At 49.8% G+C, this 24,586-nt stretch overlaps 1 protein-coding gene across 1 annotated transcript in view; it reads left to right on the top strand.

The window, feature by feature from the left end:
• Positions 1–24,586, top strand: part of KCNH6 (potassium voltage-gated channel subfamily H member 6) — a 95,522-nt gene that overhangs the window by 37,872 nt on the left and 33,064 nt on the right. Inside the window, exons 3-4 of the mRNA XM_030541678.1 lie at positions 6,998–7,153; positions 20,769–20,980. Coding sequence (XP_030397538.1) covers positions 6,998–7,153; positions 20,769–20,980 — 368 coding nt within the window. The remainder of the gene's footprint in view (positions 1–6,997; positions 7,154–20,768; positions 20,981–24,586) is intronic.

The raw sequence follows: 24,586 nt of genomic DNA, 5'->3' as shown, positions 1-24,586 counted from the left end.
CTCTTGATGGGGATACTAATAATTCCCTCACTTTGTAAAGTGCATCAAGCCCCCCGGGCAAAAGATGCTGTTTGATTGCAGAGTATTATTGTCCCCGCTGGTTGATGTTTTTTGGAGAAATAATCTTCATTATGGGTGATACCTGATCCCAGTTCTCTTGGTCAGTGTTCGTTGTTCATTAGCATTCACCACGGGCTGGTCGTTTTCACACACCGGGCATTCGTGGACACGGTTGGTTTTTCATGGCATGTGATTAGCGTCTCTGTCAGGTGGCTTTGGTTCTCATTGGATGGCTAGAAACATTTTAAAAGAACTAAGGTAGCTAATGAATCTGGTCCTTTCTGGGTTGGAATCTTCCCATGCATCTCCATTCAGGCAGATCTTCGAGATTTCACAGACGTTACCATGCATACCTGGCAGCTGTACTCCTGCTCTTAAACCACTTCAGCACTGTAGTGCTTCAGTGTAGACATACTACAGCGATGGAAGAGGGGGTTTTCTCATCCTTGTATTTAATCCACTTCCCCGAGAGGTGGTAACTAAGGGCTTGTCTATGCTGGGAACTTGCATTGGCATAGCTACCTCTCTCAAGGGTGTGAAACAGATATACTAACTGTAGACAGCGCTAGATCGACAGGAGAATTCCTCTGTTGATGTAGGTACCGGCACCGCCACTTAGGGAGGTGGATTACCTTCGCTGACAGGAGAACCCCTAGCGCTGTCTACACTGGGGGTTAGGTCGGCTTAGCTATGTTGCTCAGGGGTGTAGATTTTTTTCACACCTCGGAACATTGTAGCTGGGTCAATTTAACTTTTGAGTGTGATTTGACAGCCCAGCAAGCCCAGCGCTGCTTTTTAATTCATAAAAATATTGGCAAATTAGGGTGGATGGTTTGGGATTTTTTTATTGACTATTTCATCAGCTCTGATTCTTACGTGACCAGCCCGTCCCTCGAAGTGGATTTTGCTCTTGCTCTAGCCCTGTCTCCCCGCCCACCTCACTCTCTAAATGGATTTAACTGATATCTATTGAAGAAAAGAATCCCCACTGTCTGGCCCTTTAAAGGGATTTAACTGTGTCCATTGCTTTCCCGTTCTTTTGTGTGTGTGTGTAACTGACGTCAGGGCAGATTTGAAAGTTCTGAGATGCCGGCCATCTGCTCCTGATTACAGAAGCCTGAGCTCTTTAAAATTGCATGCAGAGAGGAGATTGTTCCCTCCCCTTTCCCCCAATGGCTGGGAGAAAGGGCTAGGGGGATGTTGGCTATGCCAGGGAATGAAGCTGCCGATAGGAACATCAGCGCGACACGGTGCCTGTTGATGTGCTAATCCCCCTTGCTTGTGAACTGCTCGCCTGTTAATCGCAGAGCAGAATGAGGGAGATAAGGAACCAGTGCTGTACAAAACAGAAACTAATTGCCACTGAGAGAGGCTTGGCTGTTTTCTGCAGAGCCCTGCCTGGGCGAGGGTTTGAAGAACAGGAGCATATTCTCTCTCTCTCTCTCTCACATGCCCACCTCCACCGTCCTATCTCAAGCACAGGGAGAGATTGCCGCAGATTTTCTCAGACTCCACTAGCAAGTGCAAGAGCTTAAAATCCCCAGGCAATCCACGGAGGAAAGCCGTCCCATCAGGGCTAGTGTGCCGATGGGGTTTCCTGTTGCCCAAATGTGCCCAGGGACATGAAGATGGATGATACCAGCGCCGTGCTGCATTGTGTTGGTGCATTCCCCTCTCAGGATAATACTAGCATACGCTAACACTGCAGCTTTCATCCCAAAGGATCCCAAGGCATCTTGTGGATTGCACACCTCCAGAGCACACCTAGAAATGCAGCTGTTCCTAGGGCAGGGCAGCTGTTTAACACCGCAGCTATAGGACACCCAGGAAGTGAAGCAGAACTGAGCCCCGTCTCCCAACATTTCCTTCCAGGCTGGGAATCTTCCGAGAAATCCTGTTCTCGCCCATTGCCAAACAAAATATGAAGCCTTTCAAAAGTCACCCAGCACCAGGCATGATTGCATACCACTCTAGGAGGGGGCTGCCATAAGATATTTACTGTAGACTCTCATCTAGGTCAATTGCAATTAGCCTTGTAGAGTATAATCGGCAGGAGAACTGTCATTGCTGTGCCATTTCATAGTGGCCCAGCATGGAATTGTAGTGGGCATTCGTGATGCCCTGGCATGGAATCACAATGTAGTTTCATGGTGTCTTAGCGTGTTATTACGATGATCCTGTTGGGATCCAGGAAGTGGCATGTTATTGCAATGATGGTTAGCAGGTCTATACAACGCAGCTTTATGATGTCTTGGCATGTTATTACAAGGGTGTTAAAGCATCAAAGAGAATGGCAAGCAATGACCGTGCCACTTCATGGGGCCTTAGCATGGGATTGGTATGTATTTTAATGGGAAAGTAGGAAGTAACTAGGATGGTTTCGAACACGATACTCGGCGTGTATGGCTTAGGGTGACCAGACAGCAAGTGTGAAAAATCAGGACAGGGGTTGGGGGGTTATAGGAGCCTATATAAGAAAAAGCCCCAAATATCCAGACTGTCCCTATAAAATTGGGACATCTGGTCACCCTAGTATGGCTTTCCTAGCTCATTATTCTCCTGTTGTCTCTCTCTCTATCATGGATGGCATACTTGCATCTTCATGCTGTGATACCAAAATCCTTTCCAGTGCATTTTTGTGAGGCTGCCTGCTGCTTAGAAGTGGAGTTAATGACCTGACCTGACTCCAGGCCCTACTTCCATCTGTGATCGGGGACGGCTGGCTAAATAGCAGACCGCGGAGAATGGTATGCTGAAATCATACAGATCTGGGTCACCTCGTTACACGGATGATGTTTGACTCCAGCATTCCATTTGTGTGCGTTCTGCTCTCCCAAGACGTAGTTATCCAGTCTCCGTGCCAGATGAATACAGCTCGTCAAATGCCGTTGTTATTAAAGCCGTACATCTTGCCTCACTGAAGGAAACTTCTCTCCCCGGAGCCACTGGCTTATTAAATGCGGACAAGGCAGCCCCCGCTTGGTTAGACAAAGAGGGAGCCAGGTGCACTGCATGGATCTTTATTAGCCTGTGTTTGAAAAGCTGCCTGCTGAGTTACAGATTCAAATATTTGTGACCCTTCAGGATAAAAGTGTTTAAATGCTCATTAAACTCAGATGCAGGAGAACAGTTATTAGTCTTATCTAGTGGCTCAAGCCAGGCTCTGACACAGAGTCTCTTGAGACATTGAGTGAGTCAAGGCTCTGTGCCGCCGTTTGCAATGTGGTAGTGCAATGAACTGGCAAATGCATGTATGCCCCGCTCCCGGGTGGGGTCTGAACAACTCACAGGCTGACAACTGGACAGCAGGCGAGGCCCCGGGCTTCAGGAGCAGGAGGATCCGAGTGCTAATCTATCCCTGCTTCTGTTCTGACGTTCCTCATTGGTGGGGGGACGCTGTGTCATTGCACTGCCCCAGCAGAGGACCAGGAACCAAACTGAGCCTCGAGAATCACTGTTTGGTCCCCGCTGGCTCCAGGCGGGAAGAAGGCTGCGCCAGCCAGCCCTGTACCTGGCACATCTCATTTCCCTTTCTGCTCTGGTTTAGCTGCATGGCCACTGTGTTAGAGGGGGTGGAGCCAGGCTGTGCCCACTCCTCTCCCATCGGCACACCCAGACTGGCGATGTGGGTTCCCCAGGCTGAGTGGGACATTTCTCCCACCCCACCCCACCCTCCACTGCCCTGCACAGGTGTGAGAGGCAGCTCACAACTAAGCCCTGGGAGAGGAGCGAACAAGTAGACAAATGATGCACAAGGCTTGTTTTTAATTAAGCCGTTTAATTTAAACCGATACTTAGAGTTGCCACTGTTCTTGCATGGCAATTAGCTATTTATTGATTATGAACCGCAAATCTCAGGAGGCTAAATGATTATCGATGAGCTTATATTTTGTTCTGAATTTTTAATTACCAATGCTTAAAGTGCCAATTAAAAACTAAGAAACATAAACAAGTGTCCTGGAAACAACCCGTATACGTCAAATCCGCATTGGCTAAGACACTCCACGTAGGCCCACATTTTTAAAAGAACTCAGGGCCAGAGCCCCAAGTCCTCAGCACCAACAGCTGGAGCCAGATATTCAAGAGCTCAGTTCCCAGTGTGCACTCAGCACTTTGAACTCCTTAGAAAACACATTTTTCCTCCCAGATGACTGATAAAAATAGCCAGAAGCTGAGAATTGATCTCTGTGGGATCCTACTAGACACGTCCCCATTTGATGATGATTCCCCATGAACGATTACATTTCAAGATCCATCAGTTAGCCAGTTTTTAATCTATTTAATGGACACCGTTTTGATTTTGTATAGGGCTAACTTTTGAAACTGAATGTCGGGCAGGACTATCTCAAACTCCTGCCAGAAGTCTAAATTTATTACATCAGCGCAATTACTTTTATCAACCCAGCTTGTAATCTCATAGTACAATACCCAATTTGCTGGCTAGGCCCCGTTGTCCATGAATCCCTGTTGATTTGGTATGGATTAGTTTCCCATCCTTTAACTCTTTATTGATAGCCTGACATGATATGGGCCTCTAACTGAGAGAGAGTTGGAGGAAGAGAATTGTGCAGACAGATAGAGACCAAGAAAGGACCACATCAGTGTAAATCAGTGGTTCTCAAACTATTGTACTGGTGACCCCTTTCACACAGCAAGCCTCTGAGTGCAACCCTCCCCCCCCCCCGCAAATTAAAAACATTTGTTTATATATTTAACACCATTATAAATGCTGGAGGCAAAGCAGGATTTGGGGTGGAGGCTGACAGCTTGCAACCCCCCATGTAATAACCTCACCACCTCCTGAGCCACTGTTTGAGAACCCATGCTGTAAATCGGCAGATGGCCTCACTCCGTATATCTGCACACTGTCCTCATCAGATCAGCAAGAACACACGGGCCTTTCCCCAAAATCTTTTCCTTTCTCATCCCTGATTTCACTGTCCTGAATCATCAGGGAGCATTGCTGCATGCTGTTAAATAACTGCCACGTTCCACCCCAGAGGTGGCTGCATTTTGATAGGGGGTGACGCGTATCTGGTCCGTAAAGAGCTGTGAGATCCCTCCCACAGGAGATCTGGTGCTTGTGGAAATGCTTGATACTTTCATTTCTCCTGCATGTCTCAGCCCAGCTCCCCCTGTCCTAGTGGCTGATCCTGCTCATGGCAGAGTGCCTTGAAAAATGAGCTCTGTGGCTTGCACACGGCTGGAGGGCTGCAGCTGGTGTTGTACTGAGGCAGGACTAAATCCTGTCCTTGTTACCTCTCCTCATCCCACTTCCTCCAGCCCAGCTGGGGTAGCTGCTGTGTCTTGGTCCTCCAAGAGGGTGTGTTATTCCCCCTGCCCCCATTGGACAGCAGTGCCATTCCTGGGCTAGGAAAATAGCTGCGTCTATCTGCTTGGCCTCTAGCAATAACTGTCACGTGGCTAGCCCCTGATGTGGGCTATACCAGCCATGGCGGGGTGCAGGGGCTCTAGATGGGGCGGGGGAGGACTGGAGGCTGCTGCATAGTGGGGAGTGGTAAGGGCCTGGCTGGGGAAAAAGGGGTTTGGTCTTGGGTTATCTTGATTCCTGGTTTTCATTGGCTGACGGGCAGCAAAGGGGATGGATAATGAGTGGGAAGAGGGGAAGGTGCTGGGGGACCTTTGGGGAAGTGGAGGTTGATATGGGATGGGGTGAGAAGGCGAGGTGCATAGGAGGGTGGTCTCTGGATGGAGCTGGGGAGCCTGCTGAGAGGGCAGGAGGGGATAGTGTAGGAGGCATGGGGGGAGGAAGCTACGGGTGGCAGCTGATCCTAATTAACCTAATCACCTTGCGTCCTGCATGCACGTCCCCTGACCCTTCATGCCCAGCTGCATTGGGCTCCAGTTGGTTTGGGCGCTGGTGTTCCCAGCAGCCGCCTTGCTGAGCAGGCATGGCTCTGTGGGAGCCCTGTGAGGAGGGGAGAGCCCATGGGAGGAGAGCACGGTCTCCTTGGAGGCAGTCCCACCTCAGTCTCACCTGGTCTGAGCCTCTTCCCATCTGGGCATAAAGAGATAAAGCTCAGGGATGAAGAGCCTGATCTCCTTGGGCCTTGTGAAGAATCCACCGCCCCAGGGGAAGTTATGCCTCTACCGAGCGGGTCACTCAACCTCAGCCAGTGAGTGCTGCACACAGCAGCTGCTCATGCCGTGTCCTTAGAACAGGAGGGAAGGGACATGGATACCAAAAGAAATCACCGCCCAGGGGAGCAGGTGACCCATGGGCGATTGTGCATTGCTGGTCCCCCTCCATGTCCGTTCCACAGAGGGTATGAGGTTCTTAGAGCCCTGGCCAGGGAGCCATGCATGACCAGACAGCAAGTGTGAAAAATCAGGATGGGGGTGGAGGGTAATAGGAGTCTATATAAGACAGCCCCAAATTTCAGGACTGTCCCTATAAAATCGGGACATCTGGTCACCTAGCTGTCTGCCAAGATGGTGGCCATCACAAGCAGAGTTACTGCACTGGCAAATGCATCTAGCAGCCCCCACCCTCCTGTCCTGCTATTTATCTGACCCAGCCACTGCTCTGCCACGGAGCTTCCTGCTGCATCCCCAGAGAATCTGCTGCCCCTTCCAGCTGCTCGGAAGGCACGGTGGGTCAGCATTAGGCTGGCACCTGCAGCAGCCTGCGGGGAGGTGAGTTTGGCTTGTTGCAGGCTGAGAGCGCGCTGCCCGCAGGGGGCTCTGGGAATATGTCTGAGCTCAGCTCGCTGGGCTTAGCCATCAAATGGGAATGCCCAGCTGTAGCATGGGGCCACCCTGTTAATACCCAGAGGGGACCCCGCCCTGGTGTTCTCTCCTCCCAGGTTTTAGGGCATGAGCTGTACTCGATGGGGGGTGGGTTGCAGTGGTGGTGGATGCTCTAGATTCCCCTCCCCCTGCTCCGATCTGACCCCTGCTCCCTGTCCCATGGCAGCATCGTGCCTCCGGTGCCTGGTGGACGTGGTCCCGGTGAAGAACGAGGAAGCAGCCGTCATCATGTTCATCCTGAACTTCGAGGACCTGGCCGAGCTCATTGCCAAGAGTGCCAGCCGGAGTCTCCACCAGCGACTGTCCCAGGGCTGGCGCCAAGGTGAGTGAGAGCTGGGGTCCCCAGGTGGGGATCATGGGAAGGGCAGGGGATTGTGTAGGGTCCACTTGGTGAATCCGACCCTGGAATTTTCTCTGGAACTCAGAGGTGCCTGAGCCATGGGGTTGGTGACCTAGTTCGGGGTCTGAACTCCTGACCAAGCGGTGGCCTCGTTGCCCATTGGCTCTGGGAGGCGGCATGTTGCCAAAGGAAGATCTTGAAGACTTTGGAGCCGTGGAGAGCGACTCCCCAGCAGTGATACAGGAAGACAAGGAAGCAGCTCTGCAAAGAGGTGTGTTTGGAGCCTAATCTCGCTGGCCAAGAGGAAGCTGAGTCTTGGGGATTCTGAGGCAGATCCATCGCCTGGAGGAAGCCCTCCCTTCAGACCTCCCTGTCCCTTTGCATTTGCCTCCGCCCGTGTGTGCACACGGTTACACCTCGCCTAGATGTGTCCTAATGCCCCAGCTTCCCTCGGAGGGAACTGGACCTCCCCACACAGTACCTGTACCCCACCTTGCCTGTCACCCAACCCTCCCCGACAGCTCATCCGCCCCCACCTAACCAAACTGGGCCTGTACTGCCAGGCCTCTCCTGTACCCCCATCCCTCCCATCCATTGCCTGTGCCCATATAGCAGCACATCTGTAACTGCCTCCCATACAGCCACACCTCCTCTCTAGCTAGCTTTCTGTAGAACTTGCCCATACGTTGCTTATAGCTGTATTTTCCTATCTATACACCTCACCGTCCTCTGCCTCTGTACATACCCGCAGCTACCCCTGTGTCCTAGATACACTCTGTACATACTCTGCTTCTAGCGAGGTACCGCTATTAAAATACAGTATCTATGCTTTACCTGTACCACCAGCCCCCTGTCCTCTTGCCCTCCATGGATTGCCCTTTTCTTCTGGCACACTGCCTGGAGACAGCCTCCTGACCGGGATCACCATTGCTCTTCCACCAACTGGCACATCTGCTGCCGGCCCTGTGTTCATACACGGGGCTCAGAAGCTTGGAAGGAGGTCCCACCGAGGTCAGGATTCCCAGTGAAAGCTGAGTCAGTGCCCTCCCCAACTGGCAAGGCCATCGTCCTAACGTTCTCTTGGGTTTAATATTGTCTGTTGGTTTGGAGAGATGCACCACGGCATGCCAGCCTCAGTCTCAGGAGACAGACACTACCATCAATTACCTGTAATGACACTAGTCTTGATGCTATCCCGGGGCAGGCCCTTTAAATATGTTTTTGGACTGAAGGTATTTCACTATATCGTGTGTGTGTTAAACTTCCAGCCAGTTCTGCAGGCGGGTTTGCTGGGTGGTTGCATATGCTCACATGTACGTGGAATCACTGTGAATCCGTATGGCAGCAGGTGGGGAACGGGGTTCTGGATTTGTTTTCCTCTCAATAGGATCAGCTTAAGCGAGTCTCTAAAACACACCCTTGGAAGGTGCGGAGCTAGAAACATTTTTGTCCAATACAGATGTAATACAGGGCTACCCCGGCAGGTGGAGGTCATATGCGCAGCTTCTGTAATTTCGTGGGGACAGTGTAATGGAATCTTGGACCCACAGCATGAGAGATCAGGGATGCGCCACAAACTCCGTTTGGCTGGCTCCTGGCTAGACACTAATGCTGCTCTCACCAGCACAGCCATCGTCCCCTGTACTCCAGAGCTCATGTGCCACAGCTGCCCTTTGGAAGGCCAAGATCAGGGATCGGTTTTCAGAGCATGTTAGTTTCCTAAGAAACTGACAGCCCAGCACATTTTGCATGTATCTCCCCCTTCCCTCGCATAAACAGTCCATCTCTTTCTAGTGCAGCCCTGCCGTGCTGCATGGCAATCACGCCTGTCTCACAACTAAACACGTTCTTTAAATAGGGAGCTGGAAGCCAGGCAAGAGGGGGTAGAGAAAGCTTCTAGACCAGTAATTCTTAACCAACAGTATGTGCACCCCTGGGGGTATGCAGAGGTCTTTCAGGGGGTACATTAACTCAGCTAGATATTTGCCTTGCTTTGCAACAGGCTACATAAAAAGCACTAGTAAGTCAGTACAAACTAAAATTTCATCCAGACAATGACTTGTTTATACTGCTCTATAGATTCTACACTGAAATATAAGGACAATATTTATATTCCAATTGATTTATTTTATAATTATATGGTAACAATGAAAAAGTCAGCAATTGTTCCGTAACAGTGCGCTGTGACATTTGTATTTTTATGTCTAATTTTATAAGGAAATAGTTATTAAGTGAGGTGAAACTTGGGGGTACACAAGACAAATCAGACTCCTGAAAGAGGTACAGTAATCTGAAAAGGTTCAGAGCCAGCAGTCTTGACAGAAGCTCTCCAGTAAAGTTCCTTGTTCAGTGTTGGAAGAAAGCGACTCTTTTCCCGAGATTCTTTCCCATTGTCACATGACTGTATCGACACATCTCAGTTTGACTTATTAGGAGCAGTGAAGTCACGAGTTTTGCAGGTTGTCACAATACCATCGTCCGCCCTGGACGTACTGCAGAGGTGACAGAGTAATCAAGTTTGAGATGCACGTAATCAGAAGGGATTTTTCAGTCTCATCTGACGATTATCATCCTGGTCTCAGACATTCTCTAGCGTGATTGTTATCTGCACGGCAAGATTCAGACTCCTTCTGTGTCGGAATTGTTTGTGGTGTGGGGAAATATTATTTTTTACAGGTAGAAAAGTTTGGTTTTGGGTGTCTCTTCTCATCATTCAGATTTTGACTGATCAGATTCTCCTCCAAGTTAGCATTACAGATTCACCATTTCTTTTCAGACCAAAAATGGAAAGTTTGGCCCCTAAAAAAGAATGTGCCAGAAAGTTACAGAGCAGCAAGGGGAGGGATAGCTCAGTGGTTTGAGCATTGGCCTGCTAAACCCAGGGTTGTGAGTTCAATCATGGAGGGGACCATTTAGGGATCTAGGGCAAAAATCTGTCTGGGGATTAGTCCTGCTTTGAGCAGGGGGTTGGACTTAATGACCTCCTGAGGTCCCTTCCAACCCTGATATTGTATGATAGGGTGGGGAAGAGGTTATAAATGAAACTGCTTTGCTACTGTAACTAGTTCATCTTGGCTGGTCAATGGTTAGCTCAGGTCAGCTAACACAGTTTGGTTAGCCCAGGACTTTTGGCCTGAGCAGTTAGCCAAAATTCTGGGCCTTGCATGGTTGTTTACATTTGGATGAAAAATCTCAGAGGTGAGTCAGGTCTATTCTTGGAGTAAACTTGTTAATTTGCAAAGAAATGCCCACAAAGTCCTGTTCCCCTGAACACAGTGGAAACAGGCAGTTTCCTTGCTCAGAAATTCCCATGTCTGCCACTCCAGCGAGCTCTGTGCCCAAGGAGCTCCGTCTCTCTGCTTCTTTTCAGGGTCATACTCACAACTGTTTTTTTTTCTGCTGGTTTGGTTCCTCATACCACCCTGCAACTGATATCTTAGCCACTGTGTTTGCAATGAGGGAAAACCCTGTTAATCTACCTGGCTTACCTTTGACTTGTTTTGCAGCCTAGTCTTTGGGTGGTAGCCCCCATTGTGGGCAGCTGCCGTTACTACATAAAGGGGTTTGATTGTTTCTGTTGAGCCTAAAAAAAGAGTATTTGGCACCCCTGTTGGCTTAAGGAGGTCTGTGATAGTCTTTGGGTTCAAGACCATCCCTGGGAGCCATTGTTTGTTCAGAACGGGCCAGCCTGAACTCTGGCATTTGGCAAAAGCCCAAAAAAGAACCGCAGGCAAGGTCTCGTGTACTAGATTCTTTCTCTGTGCAAGCTTCTCCACTGCCCCTCCTCCACAACCTCCATCTAGCATTCTCCAGCATATAATGCATCTGGCTCTCCCCAGCCTTACAGCAGAGACATCCATAACAATCCATGGCCACCTGGCAACCTCATGGTTGTCACTATGCTGTCACAGCAGCCACTTGGAACTTGATGGCAGCGGAGTAGGCTTTGGAACCTCCTGATTTGGAATGTGTGCTTAGGCCCTGTGGCTTAGCTTAAGGAGGAATCTCTGTTAGCAGTATAAGTCCTATGACACATGGCTGAGCAGTTCTGATTCCATGCAGCAGAGAGCAGAGGTGCCACCTGCACACTGGACCAGATCCCTGCAGTCTTGTCAATGGACGTGATAGGCAGAGTCACTGTCAAAGGCTTACCTCGCATTTCCTAATCCCCCGGGGGCTGTGAGTTTGAGTATGATATATATCCATACTTGTACATATGTATTTGCATGTGTGAGTATGACTTATTTAAAATATAGTGACCCAACCATAGGTTTTAAATGACATGCAATTCAACCACCCTGGTAATTTTTATGACACACTTACTATCTGTGCTTTAACACAAGTTTTAAATGTACTAATAATAATTGTTCATAATTATACACAAAAACTATCCATATACATATGTTGATACATGTATAAATGGTAATCTGTCATTTCTATTGAATAATTAATAATTGTTTAGATTTATATAAATATTCTACACGTGTAGAACATATTACTAGTTTATATATGAAGTAATGTAGATGTATATATGTGTATACATAGTTTTGTGTATAAATATACAAAATTATTAATAGTACATTTAATACTTATGGTAAAACATAGATAGTAAGTATATTGTAAATATAGCAGTGAATTGTACAATATTTTAAGTACAGTCGAACCTCAGAGTTACAACACCAGATTTACGAATGGACCAGTCAACCACACACGTCGTTTGGAACCGGAAGTACGCAATCAGGCAGCAGCAGAGATTAAAAAAAAAAAATACAGTACAGCACAGTGCTGTGTTAACCATAAACTACTAATAAAATAAATGGAAAACAGCATGTTTCTTTTGCATAGTAAAATTTCAAAGCTGCATTCAGTCAGTGTGCAGTTTAAACCTTTGAAAGTACAAGCATAACGTTTTGTTCAGCGTTACGAACATTTCAGAGTTACGAACAACCTCCGTTCCTGAGGTGTTAGTAACTCCAAGGTACTGCTGTATGTATTGATCTATTACTTGTACACTATTTAAAATACTCTACTACATCTGTATGGTACATATATGCTTTATATATATATGATTGTGCACCTGTTGTATTGTATTACACACACAAACTATGATAAAAGAATGATTGAGGTGGCAAAGTCAAGCACTCAAAGGTTAGGAAATGCCAGAATTAAGGCTGTTTTTACAACCTTAATTCACGCCCCAGGTGTGTATGCATTATGTTACAGTCTTTAATGACAAGTATCAGAGAGGTAGCCACGTTAGTCTGGATCTGTATCCACATGCATCCGACGAAGTGGGTATTCACTCACGAAAGCTCATGCTCCAATACGTCTGTTAGTCTATAAGGTGCCACAGGGGTGGTCTTTAACGACATACTCACACGTTATTTTTTTCCACAGGACCCCTGCCTCATTCAGAGAGAGCAGCTATTCAATGTTTTCTTTTCTTCCCTGTTCAGTGTGTGGCCCTGGGCCTTATGTCCTGCACACTGTTCAAAGCCGGCTTTGAATACAGACATATTCATTTCCTCTTTGGCTTTTCTGTGGCGCGTAACACAATACTGTGAGGCCTAGATCATCCAAGCTATTTAGGCATTTAACTCCCATTTAAGTCTAGGCCTGAATGCTTCACAAACATTAGTCAATGGATTTTCACAACACCCCTGTGCGGAGAAGCAACATTAGCTCCATTTTACAGAAAGGAACTGAGAAACAGAGAGAGTGAAGTCAAAACTGCCACTGATTTTGGGTGCTCACGTTGAGGTATGTGGGACCTTAACATTATATAGCACCTTTACATGTTCAAAGCACAGCTCCCATTGCCTTCACATGCAGCTGGGAGTGCTCGACACTTCGGTGAATCCAGAGTCTCAAGTCAGATAGCCAGGAAATGAGGAACCACCTGAGAAAAGTTTGGTTTATGTGACTTGCCTAGCATCGTACAGGAACTTTGTGACCTGGGCAGAGGTAGACTCCAGGTCTCCAGACCACCATTCAGTTGCCTTAATCATGAAGCCATCTTTTCCATGCCTGCAATCCCCTATCCTCTCCACCCCACCTTCCAACTTCAGCAGCAAATGAGGCAAAGGTCCTACAGACAACTGCCTCCTTTATTACACAACCCTGATTCATCTCCTGAGCAGGGCTATACTGTGCGTTGAATGAGGCAAGGGTCCACTGGAAGAAATAGTATGTGATCATGTAATTAGAGGCTGTATCGTAATGTATGTGCACAATGGGGCTGAATTAAGATTACACAGACAACCTTAACTCTGGCATTTCTTAACTTTTGAAGGCTTTGCAACCATAATAAAGCTCTATTAACATAATTTTTGTGTGTCATTTCCCAGGTTTTTTAAAGAGCAAACTTCAAAAAACAGAAATTCCATCCTGTGACATCATACTGGCACCGACATGGGTCATCAGCAGGGCTGGAACCTCTAGATTCACTGCACAGACCTCTGTCATATGAGTTTAGGAAGTAACAGGTAGCAACAGTACGTTCTCCTCCTCTGTGTGGGCAGCTCTAGAGGAGGATGGGGGACTTTGCCAGTGAGTTCAGTTCCAGGCTCTAGAGGGGAGTGGGCTCTGGTGGCTTCAGCCTTCTGCGTCTTCTCTGCAAGCTTGACCCCTTCTACCCTCTCCCAACCTATCCCAGTCCAGTCTCTTCCCCCACCCTGGGATCTTTATCCCCACCCCATTCTTATCTGGCCAGGCCTAGATTCCCGCTCCAGATTCCCAGGCCCCTCTTCCCCTCCTGCTAGCCAGTCCCATTTTCCCTCTCCCAGCTCCTCATCTGAGCTATTTCTCTCTCTCTCTGCTGGCCTCTAATCACTCTCTCCTCCCTCTACCCACATCCCCCAGCCCTACTGGCTCCCAGTTGCCTTCCCTGAGCTCCTCCAATCTCAGTGTCCTCCCCCCAGGTCCTTCCCCCAATCTCTTTGCCCAGCCAATCCCAGTTTACACCCATCCCAACTCCTAGTCCCAGTTTCCATCTCCCCACTGCCAGTCCTCCCACCTTCCCACACCCTTTGTCCCAATCTACCCCCACTGCTCCTTTCCCAAGTACGGCTTGTATCTCTTCTGCACTCAGATCCAGCAGCTTCCTCCTCCTCTTCCTTGCCTGGGCATTAATAGTGGGGAGCGCAGGCGTGGGCACAGGCAACCCTAACTCTAGCAATCCCCAGCTTTGGAGCGCTTGGCTGCGCAACCCGATTTGATGTTCTTCTAACATCATTTTGGTGCAGGGTAGATTGAGGCTGATTTCCAAAGCACACCTGGGAGATTTAGATGCTCAGCTCCCATTCTGTCCAAATCCCTTAGATGGCTTTGGAAATCTCAGCTGTATATTTCCCAACTCGGGCAGCACAGATAAATCAGGGCAAGTGCTAGCATTTCCCTGGGGGAGAGAATCCCCACCAGGATTCTCCTCTCATGGGCAGGGGTTGGGAGAAGGTCCCATGAGCTAATGACATCTGACTGCACCAGGAGAAAGGATGGCTTAATGTGTCCACCCCGCTAAGGAGAGGCATTTGGGCTTATAAACTGGACACAGAGGTGGGATGGAGCCAGTGCTCAGAGCTCTGGGTCCTGTCCCCAGTGAAATTCTCCATGTGGCCTTGCATGGCACTAGGAAACTTGGATTTCACTGTGCAATCCCAGCTGTCCAGGAGCTGGTCTCTGTAGCATAGTGTAGGGACTGTGTCCATGCTTAATTTGTAACAAAAGAGGCATTGAGACTCAAGCAATGATTTACTTTCATAACTGATGCAGCAGGTGCCGGGGGCTATGAACCGCCACCAGAGGTGCCAGGGCTAAACCCTGGCACAAATTAAGCACTGGACTGGATGACGGCTGGGTCCAGGCAGCCAGGGGGCTGGGATACAGAACCGTTCCTCTCTAGGACACCCATCCCAGGCAGTCCTGGACTGATAGTGACCTAATGTTACCATTGGCGGGCCCTGGGCCGGCCCAGCCTCGCCGCCTGTTGGTTCTGCCCCTGCCAGCCAGATTCTAGAACCGACAGCAGAATCCAGAGCAGCTGAATGTTCATCGCAGCCATTGGCAGCCAGCCGATCCGGCCACCTGCATGGGTGCCTCCCCGTGGCTGGGCACAGGTCAGCTGTGTCCCTGGCCCTGGCCCCCCTGTGTCCCCCCTCGCTTTGCCCAGGGCACCTGGCTTCAGCTGCAGCTGAGCTGTCCCTGGCCCTGTCCCCCCTGTGTCCCCCACTCGCTTTGTCCAGGGCACCTGGCTTCACCTGCAGCTAGGTTACATTTGTGTCTCTTGTGTTCTGTTTGTGTTTTTCTTTTTAACAAGGTCAAGGTAAGAGGTTGAAGTTTAGTCTCCCGTCCCTGCGGCGACTCAAAATCCAGCGGAAATCTCTGCCCACCAGTGAGTTTGATGGAGTAGCCATTGACTATGGAAAGGTAACCGTAGACTTTGTACGATATAAGCTGATACGTTAGGTCAGGACCCAGTGCTCTTCCTTGGCTCTCCCCACCCTTTCCCCTTCAGTAGCTGCTGTGGCAGTGTCTGAATTTAGTGTCTCTTTCTCTTAATGGTTAAACTCTGAGCCAAAGCCGTGGCTAGGTAGGGACTTTGTGGTTGTTGCCTTTGTTGCTCAGAACTTCAGTGGGGACAGACCCTAGAACCTCCTGCATTAAGAGCTCCAGCCCTTACCACTAGAACTAAAGGAGCATCTCCATTAGCTGCTGGCAGTACGTAGCCTGTGGTGCATAGCTGAACAGCTCTGTTTCCAACCAGGAGGAGGAAGTGGCACATATATACATACAACTACATATGTGCGTTCACGCATAGGCCTTCATACCACTGCTATCAGGTGGCAGCACGGTTTAGTGAAGCGATGAGGAATGCCTTTTGGAACCCCCAGGGGGTTGGATTGGGGTTAGGGGTGAGGTCATTAGTACTTCCTTTGCTGAAGCATTAGCAGATTCTAGAACCATTTGAGCGGGAAGGGAGCCTGGAAAGATTGCTAAATACACTGCTCTTGAGAAAGGACATAGCGCTGGTTTGAGATGGTGGCACTGGAAGCTGCATGGATCTGGTAGAAATCAACGGGCAAAACTTCAAAATTTTGCTGCAAATATTCCCTGAAATTACACATTTCTTAAAATTGCCTTGCTAATCCTTATGTCACTCCCATGCGTTATCATAAACCCTGGATTTCAAATACATTCTAATGAGTCATCTTGTCCAGTCTTCCTCACTATTGTACAAGCAAAGTTACATTGTCCCTATGCGTTAGGGCCAGCAACAGTCAAGACTGCATCAACCTAATAGGCTAGGGAAAAGATTCTTGGCCTGTTAGTATGAGAACTTTTTAAGAGGTTGCTGTTCTCATTATCCTCTTGGCTACTGCAAATGTTCCAGGTATGTACAAGTAGTAAGCACATGCTGTGCGGCCAAACGTTCTAGATACATCTAGGTAGAAGGCACCTGCTGTGCTACCAAATGTTCTAGACACATCCAGGCACAAGACACTTGCTGTGCCTTTGAATGTTCTAGGTATGTCCAGACACAAGGTAATCATTGTGCGGCCAAGCATTAAGTATGGCCAGGTAGAAGGCATCTGCTGTGTTGCCAAATATTTTACGTACGCTCAGGTACAAGGTGCTTGGTGTGCTGTCAAGTGTACTTGGTACGTCAAGAGAGAATACAGCTGCTGTGCTGCCTGACGTTGTAGGTACATTTTGAGTAAAAGGCACCAGTTGGGCTGTCAAAGGCTCTAAATATGTCCACATAGAAGACATCTGGAGTGTTGCCAAATGCCTCTGGGACAAGCTGACTTTCTATTGCCTTGAGTGGAGTCTTCCCTGAGTGATAGCTGCTTAGCAAGAGCAAAGGGGCCATCAGCAAAAGAGTTGGAGGTAATAAAAGTCAGATCTCCATGATCCATTTTGCTTAGCCAGAAAAGGCTGCGAGCCTCAGAATAAAAGCACAGCTCCATCAGAAACTCAGCGAAGGTTTTTGAGGAACAGCATGGTGACAGAGGCCAGCAGCCTGGAGAATGGCCTGGCGAGGGCTGTGCAGAATCTCAGCGGACAAAGCAGAGTTGAGCTAGTGCCAGTACTTTGGCAGGGTGTTTGGGGTGATGTGGGGTTGGGTTGGTTTCCCTCAGAAGAGTCATGGACAGCACCGTATTTCTGGTAGCCAACCCTACGAGAGCCTGAAATGTGCAGTTTGGGCTTTTTACCCTGGCTGATAGCGGGGAAACTCCTTAAATCCTCGGTGCCTGGTCTCTGTTGGGCCCAAAGGCAGAAACGTGACACTTCTGGGGTGCCGAGATTTCATGCAGCATGCGTTCCGGGCTAGGGGTTGGTTGTTTTTCAGGCTTGCCATTATACAAGTCTCTCAAGTCAGGAGACTCGCCTCAGTCTCCAAAAAACTGAGTGTGGCAGGCACTGAGGAGAGGGTTGGAGAGGAAAACCTGTGAATAACTGAATCTGCACGTCTGGCAGTTTCCCCAGTGGCATGGTCCTGCTCTCTGGTGTGGATTAGGCAGCATCTGTCAACCGCAAGTGAAGGGCTTAGTACATTGGTTCTTTTAACTCCCTCAGCAGGCAGTGGGGAGAGGAAAGGACATGTTCAGCTTTTCACTCTCATGCCTTAGGAACACTGTGAATAGAAGCCACTTCGTGCCAGGTAAATCCACTTCTAGGGTTTCCTCTTTTCCTCCTGTTCCAGCCTATTTACTCTCTGCTAGTGGCTCAGCAATACCTCGCAAGCTACCCTATGCTCAGCCAGGCTTACTGGAACGGGACGTTGTTGGTGGATCCCACAGTCATACATGGAGTTGGGGCTCGCAGGCTCTTGAGGCTGGTGGGATTCCATTAGGCGTGTAACTAGGTGTGCTTGGTTCTGGTCCCAGCCCTCTGTCATGACAGCACTACCCAGCCCTCTGTCTTTCCTCTGTCCTGACCCTTCTCCCCTCCTGCCTCAGCATTCCAGGACTCCTCCTAACCAAACGCTTTCTCCTGGCTGTCTTCAAGCCCAGGGGCAACTCCCTGATTCTGAGGGACTTGAAGACTCCTCCCAAGGAGAACTGTGTCCAGTCAGAGACCGAGTCCCTCCTGGAAAAGGAGAGGAGGCCGAGCCTGGAGGCCATCCCCACCGTGCATCACTCGTCCCCGAAACGAGAGCCTCCCTTCCTGGGCCCACCGGGGTCCGACGCTGCTTGGGGCTTGGTTCAGCCTCTACCAGGGGGCAGCCTCCGCAGGGTCTCCTCCCTGGACAACTTTGAGGTCACCAGGTCTGAGTTCCAGAGAAAATTCAGGGAGAGGAGGGCAAACTCAGGTAGGGGAAAAGCACAAGCAGATGTGTCGCTACCAATGGGGAGGTGGTGCAGAGCTCTTCCAGCAGATGGGCCCTCCTCTCATCTGCTCTGAGAGTCCCTGGGGGCGTTTTTCACCCTACATTGCCTTAAAGAAGCAGTAATAAAGGGTGTGTCTCCCAGAGCATAAACTGATTCCAGTATGTTTCCCAGTATGGGACTCTCTGGATGTGTCTTGGCCTGTAGATCCAGCTGTGTCTCTACGGCCCAGTTCCTGAAATAAATTTAGGTGCCTAACTCCCACTGACACCAATGGGAGTTGAAATCATTGAAACCAATTGGAGTTAGGCACCGGTGTGCCTTTGATCTGGGTCTGTGTATAAAAGTCTCTGAGTGAACCCATCTGCACTGTAAATCCGCCATGTCCAAACCCCTCCAGGGTCTTTCCTGACTCCAGTCCCCCTGCTCCCAACGGTGGAGGGGTGAATTTAGATGAGTGAATATGGTAGATGTAATACATATCATCTTCATGTTCTGAGGATGAGGGCCCAAGTATTTCATCCAGAAACCCCATCCCCGTGGTCATGGCGTGACATTAACCTTTGCAGAGGATACTGAATTGGGAAGCATTGGAGATTTCATGAACAATGTCAAGGTTTTGAAATGTATTTTGTTCTGCATTGGAACCAAACATGAGAGAGAGCCAGGCCGGCAGAGCCAATAGCTCAGAGGTTCGGGCACTCACCTGGCAGATGATTCGGGGCAGGGTGTCGTGGTCTCTCAGATTGTGCCCACTCTTGGCCCCATGTGGTCTGTGGAGGGTGCCCCTTTCAGTGAGAGAGCCCTTTTCCTCGGGGTCCACTCGCTCCTGGGGCTGGCCCCTTCACCTCCTGGAGCCACACCTCTCTGAGCCTTAGCACATTTGTTTCTCGCCATGGGCCCCCTCAGGGAGTCCACTTGCGCTGACCCTCAGGGCCTCCACCCCCCGAAGGGGATGATGCCCCCTGTTCTCTAGACTGGAGTGACTCTCAGTCAGTGTAAAACAGGAGGGTTTATTGAGTGTTGAACACAGCACAGGAAACTCTCTGACCCTCAGGCCTTGCCTCCCTCAGCACAGCACCTTCCCTGTCTTCCCTGCATCCAGATCAGCCCTGCCTGCCTCCTCTCTCCAGCCCTGAGCCCCCTTGCTTCTCATCTGGGCATCTGATATCACAGACCCCCGCCTCTGTCCATTGTCTTCTTTCCAGGTAAACAGGGTCCTCTGGGTCTCCTCTCCTCTTCACCCTCCTCTGGCTGGAACCGGCTGGTTAGGTCATGGAGTCCTCTCTTCACAGCCCATTGTCCTCCCACTGGCCAGAACTGGCTGCGACTCCTCAGCTGGGTCTCCGGGTCATCAGGTCACCAGTCATTGGGGTGTCCCTCCTCCAGGCCATTGGCTGGGGTCCCAAGTTCCCTCTCCAGTCCCTTGTAACAACAAACTCCCTCTCCCCTCACCTCGTTAAACCAGTAACACCCAGGGACATTGAGTCCCACTGCTTCTGCATGCATCCCACTGGAAAACCACGAAAAAATCCCCCACTTCATCACACAGGGCCTTGACATTAGATCCCCCACCTGCCAGGCGTGTGCCCTGACCACTGCTATGCGTCTCTCTCTATCGCACCAGAAATGCATCCTGCACCAAAATGTCATTGCAGCTGGCAATTTTCTGCAGTGAGTTTTGGGTTTGGCAAATCGGCATTTTCTGACTTGAAAAAAAAAAGACGTTTAACTGAAAAATGTCCAACCGGCTCCACTGCAGACATGCAGAGAGGACAGAGAAGTAATCCAGAGAGACCTAGAAATGTCGATTTCAGAGCAGCAGCCATGTTAATCTGTACGGTGAAAGAGACTGATTCGGGAGGGGGGGAAAATGCAAAGTGAATACACTGGGGAGGAAATAATTGATCATACAGTCCCACGATGGGAGAGCGAGAGCTGAGGAGCAGTAAAGCTGAGAAAGGCCTCAGGCCTACATTTTCAATAGCGCAGAGATGCATTTTCAAGTGCTCAGCACCCACAATTGGAGCTGGATTTTCTGAAGAGTCTTAAGTTGGGCACCCAAGATCACGAGTGGCTTTGGAGAATTTTGGCCTTTGTGTTTGGGTACCAATGCAAAATGGGCCTGTCGCAATAGCGTTATGTCTCCAGATAGGTTCTCTCAGATGGCTTATCCTGGCTCCCTTGTCCACAGAGACTAGGACGCTGATGGTTAATCGTTGTTTTTGTTGCCCTCCTGAGTGTTTCTCTCCTTCCTGGGTTTGCTCCAGAGGCATCTCAAGTCAAGCCCAACCCCCAGAACTCCACCTCGGACTCAGACCTCACGAGGTACCGTACCATCAGCCAGATCCCGCAGTTCACCCTCAACTTTGTGGAGTTCAACCTGGAGAAGCACCGCTCGGGCTCCACCACTGAGATTGAGATCATCGCGCCCCACAAGGTGACGGAGCGCACACAGAATGTCACCGAGAAAGTCACACAGGTATGGGGCGGGAGTTCTCCCCAGGCCAGGGCACTCATGGGAGGTGGAGGGAATGATCATGCTAATTCATGCAGCAGGCATGGGGCAGGGTGGGGTTATGCTTGGTAATTTGTGGAGTAGATTTGGAGGGGAGGGGCAGATCAGATTAGTTTGGGGAGCTGAGTGAAAATTGGAATTTCTGTCCCACAAGAAATTGCAATATTTTGACAACTTTTTTTTTTTTTTGGTGGGTCAAACTGATGAAATCTTGAGATTTTTCATGGAATGAAAAGTTCTGAAAAGTGTTGAGTTGGAAATGGCCAAATGTCACGTTGGGGCCAAGTCAACGTTAAACGGCATTTCCCTACAGGGATCGCACTGAGGCTCAGGCCCTCATTCTGCATTGTGGGCTGGCCTCCCTGGCCAGACTACGTCTAAGTCGGGATCCTGGGGGCTGAGTGAGGCCATTCCCCATCAGCCATAGCATGATGGGGACCCTTGCAATCGTTCGTGGAACAGCCTCAAGGCAGGGGGAGATTCTCACATTTCATGGAGCAGCTGAGCAGGGACAAGGAAGGGTCCCTGCGTGCTTGGTATTCAGTTCCACGTCTCCTCTCCGGCATGGCCGGGGCTGGGGACGGATACACCTACCTGGCAGTGTTTCACTCTTTCTGTCCACGCTTATCTCTTCGCACCTGGGCTTCCCCCTGGCCACCCCACTGAAAGCTGTTCCCAGCATTCGTGTGGGCTCAGTGTATGCGTGTGACTCTCCAGAGGGCTTCCCTCGCTCATGGCAGAGAAAGAGATTGTGGCCAAGATGGGCTCCAGACCTGTTCTGACATGTTTTTAACCCTAGAAAACTAGCATCTACAGAATGCTGGCCATGACGCTGTCTGTCTGTCCAACCCAGGGAGGGTGCTCTAGGGCAAACCCCACAGTGACTAGAAAGCACGTGCGGGGGAGGTCACACTGGGGGGTTGCTGTCACTGTTTGGAGATACAGTCACTAGGGCTTGCATAGGGCTGGATTGTCATTGCCCTTCTCAGCCATGCAGGGGAATCGCCGGGAGGTCGATTCTCCCTTACTCCTCTGCTCGGATTATGGCTACTACTTGCCTTTCACCCTCTGCTACAAACCTCTGAGGGGTGGGGCAGTAGGGCAGAGAGGGGCGGGGACTAGGAGGAGCCCAGGCCCATGGCTCCACCCCCTTATTTATTAGCCAGGCAGGAGCTGCTTGAGCAAAGAGTTGAAATAATTCCTCCTCCCTCAGAGCAAGGGGGGAGCAGGGATACAATGGGGCAGATGGCACAGTTATGATCTAGCCCATAATAATCACCATCTCCCCCCCTCCTCCCTGTTTCTCATCTGCTCGGTTACTTGCTGGGAGATGTTTGGGCTCAGGCCAGGTACAGATCAGCTCAGCCCGAGCCTGTGGGCCCTGCCCTCCACTGGTGATCAGTGGCGCTTTGGCGAAGGGAGTGGACCAGATCCTCAGCTGGCGTAAAGTGGCATCGCTCTGTGGAAACCTTTGCCGATTGATGCCAGCTGCGAGGCTCTCCCGTGCTGTTGGCTGGCATGACACCGTCGCTCTTTCCTGGCACCAACAAGCTGTTCATCTTGGCAGCAAACCTCCATGACAAGTGTCATTTTTCCTGGGTGAAAACTCTTGTTTGTGTCTCAGTAGCAATGGGAGCGGGCAGGGAGACCTGCATGCTGGGTGGGTGAGAAATCTGCATCTTCATTCATGCACCCCTGAAATAAGTCAGATTGACTTTTTTTCCTTACTCGTGAAAGGCCACGGGCCTGGCATGTTTTTCAGCCCAGCTGCGGGGGGAAGGGGATGTACCTGCCTTTGGCGTGGCTGTTCCTGGCCCCCCGCCACTCTTGAAGAGATCCCTCCCCCACCCCCACCCCCAGCCAACCACATGGCTGGGCCATCTTTGCGTGTGCTGTGGAGGTCTCCTTTCTGTGCTTTGAGTGCAGGAAGTGGTGGAGGGGACACCTGCGAGCAGAGCTGCTGATGGTTCCTCTGGCAGCCGCCTGGTGGCAGTGTCCCTTCACCATATGGGATGCTGCGCAAGGTGATGGGATTTCCATTTCCCAGGCTCCTTGGAAGAGGGAAGGGGATGCAGGAGGTTCCATTAACTGGGAAACACCCAGCTGCCTCCTGCCCGCCTACGGGTAGGTCAGCAGAGAGCCCGGTTCCAGGGGGCCTCTAATGCATAGACTGAGACTCCACATCCCTGGTGGTATCCATGGCCTTACACGCCCAACCGCAGGGATTCCCACTTCCACCCGCAGGAGTGAATGGCTCAGCAATGGCCCCTTGAGCTCAGGGAGTGAGACCTGCAGAGAGGCACAAGTAGAAGAGCAGGAGGTCTTCAGAATGGAGAGAGATAAAGAATGGTGTCCCTCGGGGGTCTGTACTGGGCCCAGTGCTGTTCAACATATTCATAAATGATCTGGGAAAAGAGGTAAACAGTGAGGTGGCAACATTTGCAGATGATACAAAACTACTCAAGATAGTTAAGTCCCAGGCAGCCTGCAAAGAGCTACAAAAGGATCTCTCAAAACTTGGTGACTGGGCAACAAAATGGCAGATGAAATTCAGTGTAGATAAATGCAAAGTAATGCACATTGGAAAACATAATCCCAACTTTACATATAAAATGATGGGGTCTAAATTAGCTGTTACCACTCAAGAAAGAGATCTTGGAGTCATTGTGACTAGTTCTCTGAAAACATCCACTCAGTGTGCAGCGGCAGTCAAAAAAGTGAACAGAATGTTGGGACTCATTAAGAAAGGAATAGATAATAAGACAGAAAATATCATATTGCCTCTATATAAACCCATGGTACACCCACATCTTGAATACTGCGTGCAGATGCAGTCACCCCATCTCAAAAAAAGATATATTGGACTTGGAAAAGGTACACAAATGGGCAACGACAATGATTAGGGGTATGGAACGGCTGTCGTATGAGGAGAGATTAATAAGACTTGGACTTTTCAGCTTGGAAAAGAGACGACGGAGGGGGGGCTATGACTGAGGTCTATAAAATCATGACTGGTGTGGAGAAAGTAAATAAGGAAGTGTTATTTACTCCTTCTCGTAACGCACAAGCCAGGGGGCATCAAATGAAATTAATAGGCAGCAGGTTTAAAAGAAACAAAAGGAAGTATTTTTTCACACAACACAGTCAACCTGTGGAACTCTTTGCCAGAGGATATTGTGAAGGCCAAGACTATAACAGGGTTCAAAAAAGAACTAGATATATTCATGGAGGACAGGTCCATCAATGACTATTAGCCAGGATGGGCAAGAATGGTGGCCCTAGCTTCTCTTTGCGAGAAGCTGGGAATGGGCAATAGGGGATGGATCACGTAATGATTCCCTGCTCTGTTCATTCCCTCTGAGGCACTTGGCATTGGCCATTGTCAGAAGACAGGATACTGGGCTAGATGGACCTTTGGTCTAGCACAGTGTGGTTGTTCTTATGTTCCTGGATGGCTTGGGAGGGATGGGCCCAGGCGCAGTGCCACCTCATGGCAGAACACACAAAGGAAGCTGCATCTCTGGGTGTGTGGAACTCCTGGGCTTCAGTCAGAGTCCCTGAATGTTGCTG

Source organism: Gopherus evgoodei, chromosome 23 (genome assembly GCF_007399415.2).
Source record: "Gopherus evgoodei ecotype Sinaloan lineage chromosome 23, rGopEvg1_v1.p, whole genome shotgun sequence".
In the NCBI taxonomy this organism is placed as follows: domain Eukaryota; kingdom Metazoa; phylum Chordata; order Testudines; family Testudinidae; genus Gopherus; species Gopherus evgoodei.
Note: the sequence above shows the minus strand (reverse complement) of the source record. Positions and strands in the feature narration are given on the sequence as shown.